Genomic DNA, 15,509 nt, shown 5'->3' on the forward strand with positions numbered 1-15,509 from the left:
GCTTATATGTGACTTTTAAGCAAACCGCCCTTTTATCAAGAAAGGATCTTATTATCAAATGATGGATTTCCACAAACTAAACCTAAATATAATTTGTTACTACCTGGCAAGCATTCATTTTGTTAAATAAGAGAAAACCTTTTCTTTATAAGTAAAGCAGAGAATAATCATTTTGAGATGATTAACAAGTGTATAATAAACTTTAGAGGCTTTCTGGAAATTTTTAAGTAAGTATTTCTTCAAGTGTACTTCCTTATAGAGAAAAAAAAAGTACTAACTACTCAATTATCTCTAAGCTTCAGATTTTAAAGAAAAGCTAAGTTTAAAGAATGCCAGTTTTGGATCGTCTGTGACCCGGGCGTGCCCACCTGCTTCCGTGCGCTCTCCACCATCTGCAGCCTCATGGAGAACTTGCAGCTCGCGATCAGAGACCGAGCATCTTCCCCCAGAGCCTGCACGCCCATCCCGTCCGCATCCTCACTCACACCACCATCGTCCGGAAGGAGACTGAGCTTCTCCTCTATTTTGCTGAGAAAGAAACATCTACAGGAAACAAAGAAAAATAAGAATTAATGCCGGACGCATAAAAGAAATCTCTGAGATTCAGGAAGCTGCTGGACAGCATTCAGACAGAAATTCTACAGTTGTTAAAATTTTGCTCATTTTTTAGACTATAAATATACACTCTCAGAACGGGACTTAACCCCCATTTTAATTAACCAGCTCTTGGAAGATCACTGAGGGTACTTCAACACAATTTTCCAGACAGCATCTACCGCTTCCACCTCCACAAAGTGAAGTATTCACACTCGCAACCTGCTCTCTTAACAAATGGACAGCACACCCTGTGTTGAGTCAACACCATTTTTCTCCTTTTATCTCTGAATCTAAGGTCTTCGTCACACACGTGGACAGTGTCAAGCAGCGGGCAGGTTACCACCACCGAGAACAACGGCTGTATCACATGAACGGCCAGAAGGTTATTCTTATTTGTATCATGATTTACATATTTGACTTGGTTCCCATGATTCTAGTTTCATTATTTTCGTTGTCAGTAACACGGACAAAGGACCTGAACATACAACATTCACCCCAATTAATAGTCAACTAACTTTCTGTGCATCTGCGGACTAATTTCGATTTCTTAGAAACACTGCAGCCACATAAACTAGCAAGTCTCACACCTCTCTTGCTTATTTTTTTCAGTTTTTCCCAACAAGCAGCCTCCCCAGCCACGGATCTGCTCCTGTACTCCTGACCCCATGACCACCACGCAAGTGCCCACTTCCTTCCCAAGAGCTAAACAAGCGAAGGTGGTGGACCCCGGGTGCTGGGTAAACACCTGGAGAAGCAACGCGTGAACAGGAATGTCACCCTGTGGCGTGAACGAGGGCCTGGGCTCCCAGAAAGTGGGGCAGCAGGGGAGAAGGACACGCCGTCACCAGCGAGAAGAGGGCATTCCACTCCGCAAGGCAGGGTAGCCAGGAAGTCCCAGAGGGAGGGCACAGGTGAAACAAAGGTGATACCTGCCATGCTCTTGTGTCAGCCCTTGGAGGAAGGAGCCCGGAAAGAGCCATCTTGGTAAAAGTGACAGAGCCCTGGCTCTGGTGAGGCCACAGGAGGCGCCACAGCCGCCCTTCTGCTGGTGACGGCTAGAAACGGGGTAGTATGCAATCACAACCACCCAGGGGTCTGAGGGTCAGCAAGAGACGGCCACCTTCAAGGACGCAGAGACCAGAAAAAGGTTCTGCCACTGTGGTGAGTGTCCTGCTTTTCTCTATCTTCTCCCAGTTCTGCCACAAGGACAACCACAATGTGGAGCGTGGCAGCCTGAGTACGAAGACCCTGAAAGAAGCAAGCCCTGTTGTGTTGTGCCCAGAGGAACCAAAGGCTGCAAAGGGAGCCCTGCAGGGGAGAGAGCGGACAAGGGAGCCTCAAGCTCCAAACAAGAAGCCGCGTGGGCCGTGGCTACCCCACGACGGGCACATGTGCAGGACTGACTTGAGAGCTGAACTGAGACCTGAGCCAGGAGAAAGCGAGAGCCCAGGTGCAAGTCTAAGGGGCCGGCTGCTGCAGGGTCAGAACAGCCCACGTCCCCTGGGAGCTGTAAAGGGGCTCAGTCTACACACTTTCTAGGACACAAGCCAAAATTCACCGAAATCCAAAGAACCCAAGAAAATGTGCCTGTTTTTAGTGAAAAGGACAGTAAGCAGATGTCGACTCTGAGATGATCAATAGGTTGGCAAAGGTCATACAAGGACCTTTAAACAGCTATTTTAACCATCTCTAAGGGGTCAAGAAAAATACACATGGAATAAACGAAAAAGTAGGTATCTCAGCAGAGAGGGAGTGTAAAAAGAGCCAAATAGAAATTTTACTGAAAAGTACCCGAAATAAAACATTCACTAGACAGAATTAAAAGAGGAAACAACAGTGAGTTTGAAGACAGATCAATAGAAATGATCTAATCTGAAGAATAAAGAGAAAAAAGATTGAATGAAAGTGAACCTGTGGGACAATGTCAAAAGGTCTAATATATGTGTAATTGGCATCCCACAAACGAGAAAAATTGGGGCAAAAAAAATACTTGAAGAAACAATAACAGAAAATTTCCCAAATTTGGTGACATATATGTACAGATTCAAGAAGCTTGGTGAAGCTCAAACTGGATAAATTCAAAGAAAACCATACACAGACACATCATAATTAAACTGATAACCAACAATTAAAAAAAACAATCTTGACACCAGCCCCCATATATGACACATTACATACTGGGGAACAACCATTTGAACAAGCATGACCTTCCCTACATAGAGGACAAATGATCCCCCAGTACTCTATACCCTCAGAAAATATTCTTCAGGAATGAAGTGAAATAAAGACACCTCAGGCAAAGGAAAAGCAAGAGAATTCATCACAGGCAGATCTGAATTCCAAGAACTGCTAAAGGAAAATCTTCAGCTGAAGGGAAATATTAGAGGAAAACTTGGATCTTCAGGAACAAATGATAAGCATCAAAAATGGTGAGTGTAGGGCCTTCCCTGGTGGTCCCGTGGTTAAGACTCCGCCCTTCCACTGCAGGGGGCATGGGTTCAATCCTGGTTGGGGAACTAAGATCCCACATGCCATGCAGCATGGCCTCTCCGCAAAAAAAAAAGGAAAGGAAAAAAGAGAGAGAGAGAAAGAAAGAAAAAGAAATGGTGAGTATAAAAGACTGTTCCTTGTAAGTTCTGAATCATGTTAGACTATTTAAAGCAAAAATATATTATCTGTTAATATTTTCACTGTTACTTCATATATATATATATATATACATATACGTGAAGTACACACGTCAATGTGTCTTTACTGCAACATAAGCTAAAGTGCACATTTCATCAGGAAGACACAGCAATTATCAACATGTATGTGCCTAATAACTGATTATTAGGCAAACAGACAATTCCACAATCACAGTAGGAGGTTTTGAAATCCCAATCTCAACAGCAGATGGAGCTAAACAAAAAAAATCACTAAAGACATGGAAGATCTGAAAAACACAATTGACCACCTCAATCTAAATGAAAATTATAAACATTCTGCAGTCCAAGAACTGCAGAATACACAGGATTTTCAAGTGCACATGGTGTATTTACTAAAGTAGACCATACGCTTGGTCATAAAACAAGTCTCAATAAATTTAAAAAGGCTGAAACCATACAGTGTGTGTTTATAACCACAAGGAGTTAATTCAGAAATCAATAAATAAGAGACACAGAAAACTCACTTCTAACTATTTCATGGATCAAAAACCGTGTGCCACAACAACTGAGCCTGCGCTCTAGAGCCTGCAAGCCACATCTACTGAAGCCCGTGCACCTAGAGCCCGTGTTCCGTGACAGGAGAAGCCACTGCAATGAGAAGCCCGCGTACCACAACGAAGAGTAGCCCCCCACTCGCCACAACTAGAGAAAGCCTGTGCACAGCAACGAAGACCCAACACAGCCAAAAATAAATAAATTTTTAAAAAAAGCAACATATTACATCATGAACACAGCAAAGACAAGTGATGTCACCACACCACAAACAGCAAAGATAAGTGACATCATCCAGATCGTGACACAGGTCATTCTCGACCTCGGTCCCCCTCACAGGAAAACCAACCAACAACACTCAAGGACAAGACAGCACTGGGAAAATCCCACAACATGGGGATGAGGTGAAAACAGCCCCACACCCCAGGGACTGCGAGGGACCCCACTTGAAGGGTGCGAGAAGAAGCCACACTGGGACCGCAGCCAGGGCCCCCGAGCCTACGGTTTCTCCAGTGGGAAGAGGAAAGCCCAGGGCTGTGGGTCTCACCTCCCAGGCATCGCGGGGCTCAGGGTATGACAGAAGACGGGGTGGGGCTTACAACTACCAGGGCTGGGATCCTGCCAGGCAGTCCCAGCAGAGCCCAAGCAGAAATGCTAACCAGTGGCTTCACGTGCCTGAGCCGACACGGTGGCCCAGTCTGACCAGGGAGCTGGGCAGGGCGCGCGTCTGCCCGATTCAGGACCCAAACAATGAGCCTTGCTGGCCTGGAGCGTGTTCTGCCCTCTGCCTGGGCAGGGAGCTAATTCCCAGCCCCACCCACCTGACTGGGAAACCCAGCCGGAGCTCGGGGTACCTGCATAGCCCACGCTGCGACCCTGCTCACAGCAGAACGTGCTCAGAGCGCCTGCCGGTGGACACAGCCAGGACTCCGGCCCAGCAGTCCAGGGAGCTTGGCTCACGGTTCTTTTGGTTCCCAAACAAGAGTCTGGCCAGCCGGGGGCCTGTATGGTGGCCCCTCGCGCACGGGCAGGGAAACCAACCTGCCGAAGAGCCTTCAGCTCACCTAGCCGGGGAACCTCACCAGGGCACGTGGGGAAACCCCACAGCCCAGTGCACCGTGGTGCTGGAGCCTCTCCCTTCCCGTCTGCAGAGGCAAACCGGTGGCCTGCCTAGCCAGGGAATTCGCTGTGCAGTCCCACCTGATCTGGGTCCCCAAACGATGAGTTATGCTGGCCCTGGGGCCAGCTTGGCTGCCTCCCCCGACCCCCTGGGGCAGTACCCCACCTACTGCTGAGCATGGCACCCAGTCCCGGCCACCTAGGAAGCCTGACCAGAGAATGCAGGCAACACAGAGCCATGCTACAGCTGCGCTGGGGCAGGACCCCAGTCCTACCCAACTGTGCTGGGCCAGTGGCACCCCGACCCCCAACCTCAGAGCTCAGGCAGCAGCCTCACCCCAAATACACAACAGCAGGTTCCACCTGCCCAAGGAAGCTACCAGCTGGCACATCCAGAGCCCCAGGCTGAGCTGACTGGTGAAAGACTATCTCTGCAAAGTCTGAACAAGACCATTTACTCAGATGCAGATACCAACATAGGGAACCAAGGATCACGAAAAATCAGCTATGATGCCACCAAAGGAAACTAAGAAAGCTCCATACCTGACCCTAAAGAAATTGAGATCTGTGAACTGTCGGACAAGAATTCAGAATAATCCACTTAAAGAAGTCAGTGAACTACAAGAAAGCACAGACAACTAAGTGAAATTAGGAAAACAATGCATGAACAAAATGAGAGTTTAACAAAAAGACAAAAACCATCAAAAAACAAAAACAGGAATCCTGGAACTGAAGAATTCAACAGAGAGCTTCAAAAGCAGATTCAACCATGCAGCAGATTCAATGAAATTATCCAGTCAGGGGAGCAAAAGAAAACAGAATGAAAAAGAGTGTAGCAGAGCATAAGAGAAACAACACACCCATTATAAAAATCCCAGAAGGAGAAGAGATAAAGAAAAAGACAAAGTACATTTAAAGCAATAATGGTTGAAAACTTCCCTAACCTGAGGAGAGATATGGACACCCAGATCCTTGAATCCCAAAAGACCCCAACAATGCAGGGTTCCAGGGTTCGATCCCTGGTCAGGGAGCTAGGTTCCACATGCTTGTGGCAATTAAGAGTTCGCAAGCCACAACTAAGGAGCCCTCGAGCTGCAACTAAGAAGCCTGCCTGCCGTAACTAAGGAACCTGCCTGCCACAACTAAGGAGCCCACCTGCCACAACTAAGGAGCCCACCTGCTGCAACGAAGACTCAGTGCAACCAAATAAATAAATAAATAAATACTTGGAGGGGAAAAAAAAAAGAACCCAAGTAGGTTGAATCCAAACAGGGGTACACCGAGACACATTACAACTGAAGTGTCCAAAGTCCAAGACAAAGACTTTTGGAAGCAGCAAGAGAAAGGCGACATGTCACACAAGGGAACCCTCCCACCCCCCACCCAGTAAGACTATAGGCAAAGTCCTCAAAAGGAACATTTCAGGACAGGAGAGAATGGGGTGATACATTCAAAATATTGAAAGAAAAAAAGAACTGTCAACCAAGAATACTGTATCTGGCAAAGCTGTCCTTCAGAAATGAAGAAGAGATAAACAAAAGCTGAGGGAGTCCATTACCAGACCTGCCTGCCTTACAAGAAAGCTAAAGGGAGTTCTTCAAGCAGAACTGTGATGCTAATTAACATCACAGAAACATATGAAGTTAGTACATAACTCACTGGTAATGGTAACTATAAAACCAAAGTCGAATTCTCTAATACGGCAGTGGTGGTATGTAATTCACTGACAACTCTAGTTTAAAACTTAAAAAACAAATGTATTAAATATAACCATAACTTCAATAATCTGGTATTGGATGCATGATATAAAAATATGTAAACTGTAACATCAATAACCTAAAATGTAAGAGGGATGAGGACACAAAAGCATAATAAAGTTTAAGAATGTTATCACAGTTAAGTTGTTATCAGCTTAAAATCAGGTGTTACAAGATAGTTTATGTAAGCCTTGTGGTAAACACAAAGGAAAAAACTGTAGTAGTCACACAAAAGATCACGATGAAGAAGTCAAAGCCCACCAAACAAAAAGTCATCCATCAAATCACACAAAAAGAGAACAGGATAAGCAACAAGGGGTAATGAACCCACAAAACTGTCAGAGAACAATTAACAAAATAGCAACAGTAAGCCTTACCTACTGATAATTACTTCAAATGTAAATGGTTTAGATTCTCCAAGCGATTAAAAAAAACAAGATCCAGGGAGTTACCTCGAGGTCCAGTGGTTAGGACCCCAGGCACTTTCACTGCCGTAGCCCAGGTTCAATCCCTGGTCAGGGAACATAGATCCCACAAGCCATGAGGCACAGGCCGGAAGGAAAAAAAAAAAAAAAAGATCTCCAACGATATGCTGCCTACAATACACTCACTTTCGCTCTGAAGACACACTGACAAGGGTGGGAGAGATATTTCAAGCAAATGGTAACCTAAAAAAAGCAGGGGTAGCTATACTATACCAGACGAAATAAGATTTTAAGCTAACTGATAAAAAGATACAAGGAAGGTCATTACATGATGATAAAGGGGCCAACTGCCAATCTGTCAAGAAAATACAACGACTGTAAATATTTATGCACCAAACAATGAAGCACCTATAGGTATATAGGGCAAATACTGATAGAACTAGAAGGAGAAATAAACAGCAATACAATAATAGTTGGGGGTTTTAATACCACTGTCAACAATGGACAGATCACCCAGACAGAAAATCAATAAGGAAATAGCAGATTTGAACAATATTATAGACACACACACACAATAAAACAGAAAAACAACACGATCAGTTAAACAGATGCAGAAAAAGCATTTGGCAAAATTCAACACCATTCATGATAAAACAACTTTCAGAAAATCAGTATATGAACAGCAAATAACCAGAAAATACAATGAAAAAAAAAAAACCCTCTGTTCACAACAGTGCTGAAAAAACCATACATACTTAGGAGCAAATCTAACAAAAGACAGCTAAGATCTCCAGATGGAAAAGATACAGATCTTTGAAATTAAAGAGGACCTAAATAAACGGAGAGACATACCATATTCATGAATTGGAGAACTCTACACTGTTAAGACAGCAATTCCCAAAGTTGATCTAGAGGCAACAAAATCCCAAACTCTGTTTTTCTTTTTTCTCTGGTAGAAATTGATAAGCAGATACTAAAATGTATATAAAAATGTAAGCAACCTAAAATAAACAAAGCAGTTTTCATAAAGGAAACAAAGTTGGAGAACTCACCCTATCTGACTTAAGACTTACTATAAAGCATCAGTAATGAAGACAGTGTGATACTGTGAACAGATATGCATATAAATCAAGGAACAGAACAGAGCATTCAAACACAGACCCACAGACATAACCGTCACTGACTTTCAGAAAAGGTGCCAAGGCAATTCAGTGATACAAAGTAAGACTTCTGAACAAATGGGAGTAGACAACTAGCTATCCATATGGAAAAAGTGAACATGTATCCCTACCTCATACCATCTACAAGAATTATCTTCCACTTGGGGCTTCCCTGGTGGCGCAGTGGTTGAGAGTCCACCTGCCGATGCAGGGGACGCGGGTTCGTGCCCCGGTCCGGGAGGATCTCACATGCCGCGGAGCGGCTGGGGCCGTGAGCCATGGCCGCTGGGCCTGTGCGTCCAGAGCCTGTGCTCCGCAACGGGAGAGGCCGCAATGGTGAGAGGCCCGCGTACCGCAAAAAAAAAAAAAAAAAAAAATCTTCCACTGGATCATAGACCTAAATGTAAGAACTAAAACTACAACATTTCTAGAAGGAAACACAGGAGGATAATTTTGCAAGATGAGCCTGGAGGGACTTCCCTGGTGGCACAGTGGTTAAGACCCCGTGCTCCCAATGCAGGGGGCTCGGGGTTTGATCCCTGGTCAGGGAACTAGATCCCACATGCACGCTGCAACTAAGGAGCTGGAAAGCCACAACTAAGGAGCCCACCTGCCGCAATAAGACCCGGCACAAGGCTGGTCTGGGCTAAAGTCATCCACAGACACAGAACACGGAGGAGTAGGTCTCATCAGAAGCAGGATACAGGCATGTCTCAAAGCATCTCCCACACTGCTTGTTAGTTGCAGAGGAAAGAACAGGGCTTGTACACCAGCAAGACCAGACATAGTATTAACCAGGCAATCAACACTGCTACCACCAGTAAAAGGCAGGAGGACACTCTGCGCTTCCAGATGCGAAGCCGCAGGACGAATACTCCACTTCAGTGGCATTCTGGCTACGGGTATTTCACCCGAACATAATCAGGAGGATACACAGCCAAACCCAAACTGCAGAAAATTCCCCAGGAGTGTCAGTGTCACGAGGGCCTGTTCCAGATTAGGGGGGACCAAAAAGATACATCAATTAAATGTGTACACGACTCTGCACTGGATCCTGTCTTAAGAGACAAATTGCTTTAAAGGACGCTAATGGGACAACTGACAGAACTGAAACTGAGGCTGTAGATTAAAATGAAAACAGAGAAGTGACTACTGTACTGTGGTTCTAAGAATATACTCTTTTTCTTAGGAAAGGTACACCGATAAACAAAGAGGTAAAGAAATAGATGTATGCAACTTACCCTCAAATGGTTCCGAAAATAAATATATGTATGTGGAGAGAAAGAAAAAAATGCTAACGCGGCAACATGTTAAAAAATGTTAAAAAAAAAAAAAAGTATATCTGGGTACAAGGTACACAGGAGAGTTCTACTTTTCTTGTAATCTTTTTTATAGGTAAGAACTTGTCTCAAAATAAAAAGTAAAAAAATTTGAAAAACAAAAAGGATAAAAAGTAAAATTTTAAAAAGCTGTAGTATCAGAGGAAACAGGGTCCAACGGCAAGAATGCCAAACATGGGATCACAGTCCTTCAGTCCTACTGACTGTGTGTTTTTGAATAAAATAACTCACAACCGTTCGGGCTCTATTACCTCTTCTCCGACACATATAGTTAATACCTGCCTAGGATTACCCAGGGCCGTTACAGGTGAGGAAAAGAATCTCAGACCTGGCGAAGTGATGAATACAGCACGTAACAGAGCTGGGAGGTAGGAGGTGGGGGTGTCAAAAATCCAGGTTATAATAACAGAATAACAAGAAGCTGTTCAGCAGTATCTTCTTTGCCGCCATGTCACTCGCCCACATTCAGCCCTGAGACAGGAGCAGAGGGGACGCCCCTGCCTTCTCTCCCCACCCAGCACGGAACGGACCAGGGCACAAAGACGCACGGAGAGTACTGCCAGAACAACCTCAGTGCAAACTGGCCCACGAGGCTCAGACCCCACATTTGTCTAAACCACAGTTTGGGAGAAAAGCTATTCTGGCAACTTCAAAAAAGAAACCACATTCAACTCAGAAGGCTCAGCATCTCACCGATTCGTGATGATGTCATCCCAGACGTTCATGGGGTCCATTTTAGCATCCGGATATCTACTTGTCCAGGTTTTTAGAAGCCTCTTAAGGGGAAGGTGAGATGACAAATTGCCTAAAAATAATATCAGAGTGTGACTATGTCCACGGCTCAGTGACCAGACCACCTTACAAAGCACAGCTGTCAAGTTTCTTGTCCAAATTTAAACGTTTTGTCTTATCTTTCACAACAGGAGCAAAAGCTACCAGATTTTAAATATTCTGGCATTAAAACTCAATTTCTTCGGGCCATAGAGGGAAGACGAGGAAATAAACATACACAATCTCTACATTTAGCACAGGTCCACAATCCTCCATCCACGATTCCAAAATCTAAAAAGCACTGAAAACTGACATGTTTTTCACAGAGTTGCAGCCAATTTTCCCGTGTGCAAAATCTGATCTGAATCATCACAGGGCAACTTACAGTCTGTTTACGCCACTCGTGGGGACACCCACCCAGGCGGTGGACAGCCATCAGTCGTGGGCTGACGGGCCACTGCACACAAGGCCCAACCCAGTATGCACACTAGGTGGCTGGAGATAACCCCAAACGACCTGGCCTCGAGGGCTTCGGTAAAGGGATTCACGATAATCCTCATGAAATTTAAATTTCGCACTGCTAATGTTTAAAGCTTTGGTTTTCTTTCAGCTTAAATCACAGTCCTGAGCTCAAAATCTGGATCCTTCATGTATTAGCTTAGGCAAGTTATTTGATCTCTGATGCCCTACAAAACGAGAAGAAAGGATCTACATCTCATAAGGCAGTTATAAAAACTAGAAACTACAGAGATAGAGAAAAGAGATCAACATAGCTCCTGGGATAATACATCATTAATAATAACGCACTTGAAACTCATTCTCCAGATTTAAAACAGAGAACAGCTAGGTAGATAGTTCTGAATACCAACTCTTATTAGTACTCTGAAAAGCCTCCAAAACTGAAATTCAGATTTACAGTCAAGACGTTACCTCTGACTCTGGGTGGCCTCCCATCAGCACCAGGATAAAACCTACTCATCGGCAACAGAATGGCCTTCCAGGTCCGGGCATTGCCTCCCTTGGCCTCACCGTACCAGCTGGCACCCAGGACAGAAGCTCTGGCACCTCAGGGTCAGGCCGGTCCTCTGCGAGCTCCTCTCTCCCGACCACGCCCAACTCGGGGTCCTGCCGGCCGGGTGCTGTCACCCCAGTTTCTCATGGGGCCCTGGACCTGCCTCTGTCTCTGTGGGTGCCATGTGTCAGACCACTACTCCTTGGAAGCTTCTCCAGTGCCCAGAATCACACTTGACCATGTTAAACACTTACTTCAACAATCCCAAATACATACATTTGTAGAATAAACCCAAGGCAGTTTCTAACCCGTACAGTAAGAAACATGTACTATCACTAGGCAAAAAGATCAGAAGCCAAAACTCTTCCGAAATTATAAAAGAAAAACAAGGCAGGTATAAATTGAACGTTACCTTGTTTGCTAATAAAGCTGATGAACTCCTGGATTTCTATGAAAGTCTGCACAGACTGCAATTTGGTGAGTCTACTTCTGTGTAAGAGGACATCAATACTAGAATAATTCTGGAAAGAAGTTAGTTAGCACTGGTTACAAGTCAATTTACTGCATTAGATTTTAACACAGTTCTCAACATGAAACAGCAGCTACCCTATAAACACATCAGTTACACAGGACGTCTCAGAGTGGTTAATAATTAGGTCATGGGAGCAATTAACAAACAGTGTAATTTTCTTTTTTAATTTAGGTTTTCAATTGCATTTCAGTTCAACAAAATCAATAAAAGTAATACAATCGGGTACTGCTACCTCTATTTGCCACCAATTCTTAAAAATCACAACATCCTATAATGTAAAACTGCCAACTACAGAAGCCAATCTTTCTTCTTCGATAAACTTCAAGTGTACTACTCAACCTCAAACACATTTGAAAAGTAGAACAAAGACAGTGAACGTCCATATATGGCAACGACAAATGTTCACAGACTCTACACAAGACACGGCTTTAACAACAGAACGAGCCGACACCAAAGGAGAACACAGAGCCGGGACTGGCGGGGCCTCTGCTCTCAGGTGCTCGTCCACAGTCAGAGAAAGGAAACCCCAAGGGGACACAAGACGTGGAACGTTCTAAAACAGAGAAAGGCACTAAAAGGCCCCAGGACCAAGGCCGGTGTCCACAGGCCTCAGGGGAACCAGGACGTGGGGAAGGTGGGCCCATCACGCGGTCGGTCAGGGGAACCTGCTGCTGTGATTCCCACCCAGGAGTTTACCGATGTCAGAAAGGTCACAGAGATGGCACATTCCCGGCTGGGATGTCATATTACCTGCAAAAACATCTGAATGCAGTTTCTGATGTAATACTCGGCCCTGTCGACGTCATCTTGCAGGAGGTAGAGGAGACTCAGCTCCTGGCTGTAGCGGAGCTCGAGCAGGGCCCTCCGCAGCTCCGAGGTCACCGCCTCGTCCACGAAGGTCAGCAGGGCCTGGTCACCCTCCCCACGGAGCAGGGACTTGAGCCTGCTGCGGATCATGTGAGGCAGGCAGGTCTCCTGAGGAGCAAGAATCGCATCACCACGGCATCTCTGGTGTCATTTTACAGGCCCAGGTGCCAAAGCGATGGTGCTTAATGCTTCAAATGTTAAAGCACCTAAGGCTACAATTTTTAGAACAAGTTCATCTAAAGTGCTTCATTTTATAACCACAAAATACATAGGAACACGGTCTACAGAAAATGGCAACTACTTGTAGCTGAAAGACAACTGGACGTCTGGTACAAAGACAGGGACCTCCAGGCACGGCCGAGGACAGCAGTGCGGATGGGCCAGGCGGGCCCAGCGAGACTGCAACACCGCGCAGACACAACAGGAAATGTTCTCCCGGTGGTCACGCCAGGGATGCTGACGTTCATTTTTAAAGGCCTCCGCTTACTCTGAAAGGCTGAGCTAAAAGCGGTGAGCAGTTTATTATGCAGTTTGGGGGCTGTCTGGTCGTATAAATACCCTACTGCTGCACAACTACTGCCCTGTTTTTGAACACTTCTAAACAACTTGACTAATGAGAGCACACCTGACCATCTAAAACATTTATTTCCGTGGCCTCAGAAATGACCCCACACACCTGACAGAAGGGTTCACTCCACATCCTGCTGAGATCTGGGGCGCCCTCGCCGTCAGCACTGGCCGTGGAGCAGTACGCCAGCGATTTCCAGTCGGCAAGCTGGTTGTAACACTCGAGGGATGCAAGTTCCCAGAAGTCCTTCTCGGCTTCCGCGGGCTCACCGTCTGCCCACTCTTGTCTATTGAGGGCCTGGTAAGATTATTTTACAAAGTTGCGAACAGTACAAATGAAAACATCTGCACTGTAGGCTGTGTAACATTCGTACTAAGAACAACCATTTTCAGACATATGACAAGAGGAGAAAAAAGGGAAAACAGAGTAACTTGAGTGGAATCTAATAGTCAAATGAGTATTAAAAACCCCAGCCAAGAGGGAACCACGTCTCTGGGAAACTTAACAATGAAGCCAGTGAATAAGCTGAAGACTTTAAATGACCCATAATTTGATGTAAATACTGTAGATTATTTACTACTTACAGAGCTCTCAGAATGGAAATTAGAAAATAAGACGTTTACAGAAAATTGCAGAAGATTCCACCACCTGGATCTCTCACACAGGCCGCAGACCTGAACTCCAAGTATGTAGCTGCTACACATCCACACTCGGCCACAGGTAGCTCAAACACAAACCTGAACTTCAGTCATGTTCCCAAAACCAACTCTTACCTACCTCTTTATAAATTTTTTACTTCCTGAATGAACACAATCTACTCAAATGGAAATTACATAATAATATCAGATACTGAAGTAACATCTTACAATTTTATCGTACTTGGTAAAACATGCTTTCTTTTATTCAGTGACGTTTTCTTAAAAAGAGTAAGGGATAACAATACTTAGCTCACATGCGGTTATTATGAAGCCATTTTCTGATGCTAATCTTTGTGTAAATTCTAAGGAATAAAAGCTGAAATACTTGAAGCTCTAAATTCTAAAGCTAACAATTTTTCCATTCAGAGATCAAAAGTGTTTAAGCAACTAACACACTTGGTAGAGATCAACTTTACCTCGTTATACAGCCGCGCAGCTTCAGAATAATCACTTCTCGCTTCTGCTAGTAACGCGTCCTGTGTGATCTGCTTTGTTCCTATCTCACTGCTGAAAATACCACGGAGGGTGTCATACTCTCCAATCGACCTGTACAGCCTATAAAACAAACCAAAAGAAAAAAAATAAGTCCAAATCAATGAATGCCCCAGTATTTTTTAAGTCTTTACTCTAATGAAATGATATTAAATCAAGATGTCATACGTTATAATTAACCAAAAAAGATACGTTATTCTTGTTTTGTAAAAATATGAAATCTAAAAAATTTTGAAGTTACCATTAAGTTTTACTACTTTAGCCGTACTGAAGGCAGAAGTTATTCTACAGCGCATTTAAAGTAAAATCTGAAAATTATAGGTTTACAATGCGTAAGTTAACTCATTAAATGAGCCTGTTCTGTGTTAATTCATTGCTGAGACACTGCTCTTATCTGTGGTAACCTATCTGGAATCCTTGTCTAGTCCTAAAATTTGGAATGTAGTTAAGAACCCCAAAGCAGGTGAATTAGTCCTGGTCCTAGAGATGACACGTTTTACTCCACGTTCTATGGCTTTCTCAATTCTACTGACAGCCTGGACACGGGCTAGAGCATTCATCTCTGCCGTTAACACAAATCTGCTGGTCCGTCAGCCAAGCTCCCCCTTTAAGGTAGTCTCAAGTGTTCAGTAAGTTCGCTCCCTTCTCTCTAGAGACTTCTTCCCACCTTCTGAGTCCCCACACAAATGTCCTCTCTTCCTAACCCTGCAGTCGCCTGACCACCGAGCTGAGGACCACTTCCCTCCTGGTCTTCCTGAGTTTGGTGCTTCCCTGGGTATGAAATTTCATGTGTTTATTACATCAAAAAGCCCCACGGGTTCTCTTTCAGAGCCCACTGACTCCAAATTTAGACCAAAAAAATCTAATAGCTATAGCTCTCTTACTGCCCTGCTCATGGGGAGTTAAAGGTAACAAATCAGAGGCAGAGGTAGGGAGGTGGGAAAATAGCCCACGGCCCAGGAGTCCAAGAG

At 44.6% G+C, this 15,509-nt stretch overlaps 1 protein-coding gene across 2 annotated transcripts in view; it reads right to left on the minus strand.

Annotated features, from left to right (window-relative positions):
* The window catches only part of PRKDC (protein kinase, DNA-activated, catalytic subunit), a 149,203-nt gene that overhangs the window by 19,609 nt on the left and 114,085 nt on the right, over positions 1–15,509 (minus strand). For both annotated transcript variants that reach the window (XM_065895584.1, XM_065895585.1), the window contains exons 64-69: positions 14,463–14,601; positions 13,457–13,645; positions 12,664–12,888; positions 11,794–11,902; positions 10,292–10,403; positions 369–543 (exon numbers count right to left, since the gene is read on the minus strand). In XM_065895584.1, coding sequence (XP_065751656.1) covers positions 369–543; positions 10,292–10,403; positions 11,794–11,902; positions 12,664–12,888; positions 13,457–13,645; positions 14,463–14,601 — 949 coding nt within the window. The remainder of the gene's footprint in view (positions 1–368; positions 544–10,291; positions 10,404–11,793; positions 11,903–12,663; positions 12,889–13,456; positions 13,646–14,462; positions 14,602–15,509) is intronic.

This window comes from Phocoena phocoena, chromosome 17 (genome assembly GCF_963924675.1).
Source record: "Phocoena phocoena chromosome 17, mPhoPho1.1, whole genome shotgun sequence".
In the NCBI taxonomy this organism is placed as follows: Eukaryota; Metazoa; Chordata; class Mammalia; order Artiodactyla; family Phocoenidae; genus Phocoena; species Phocoena phocoena.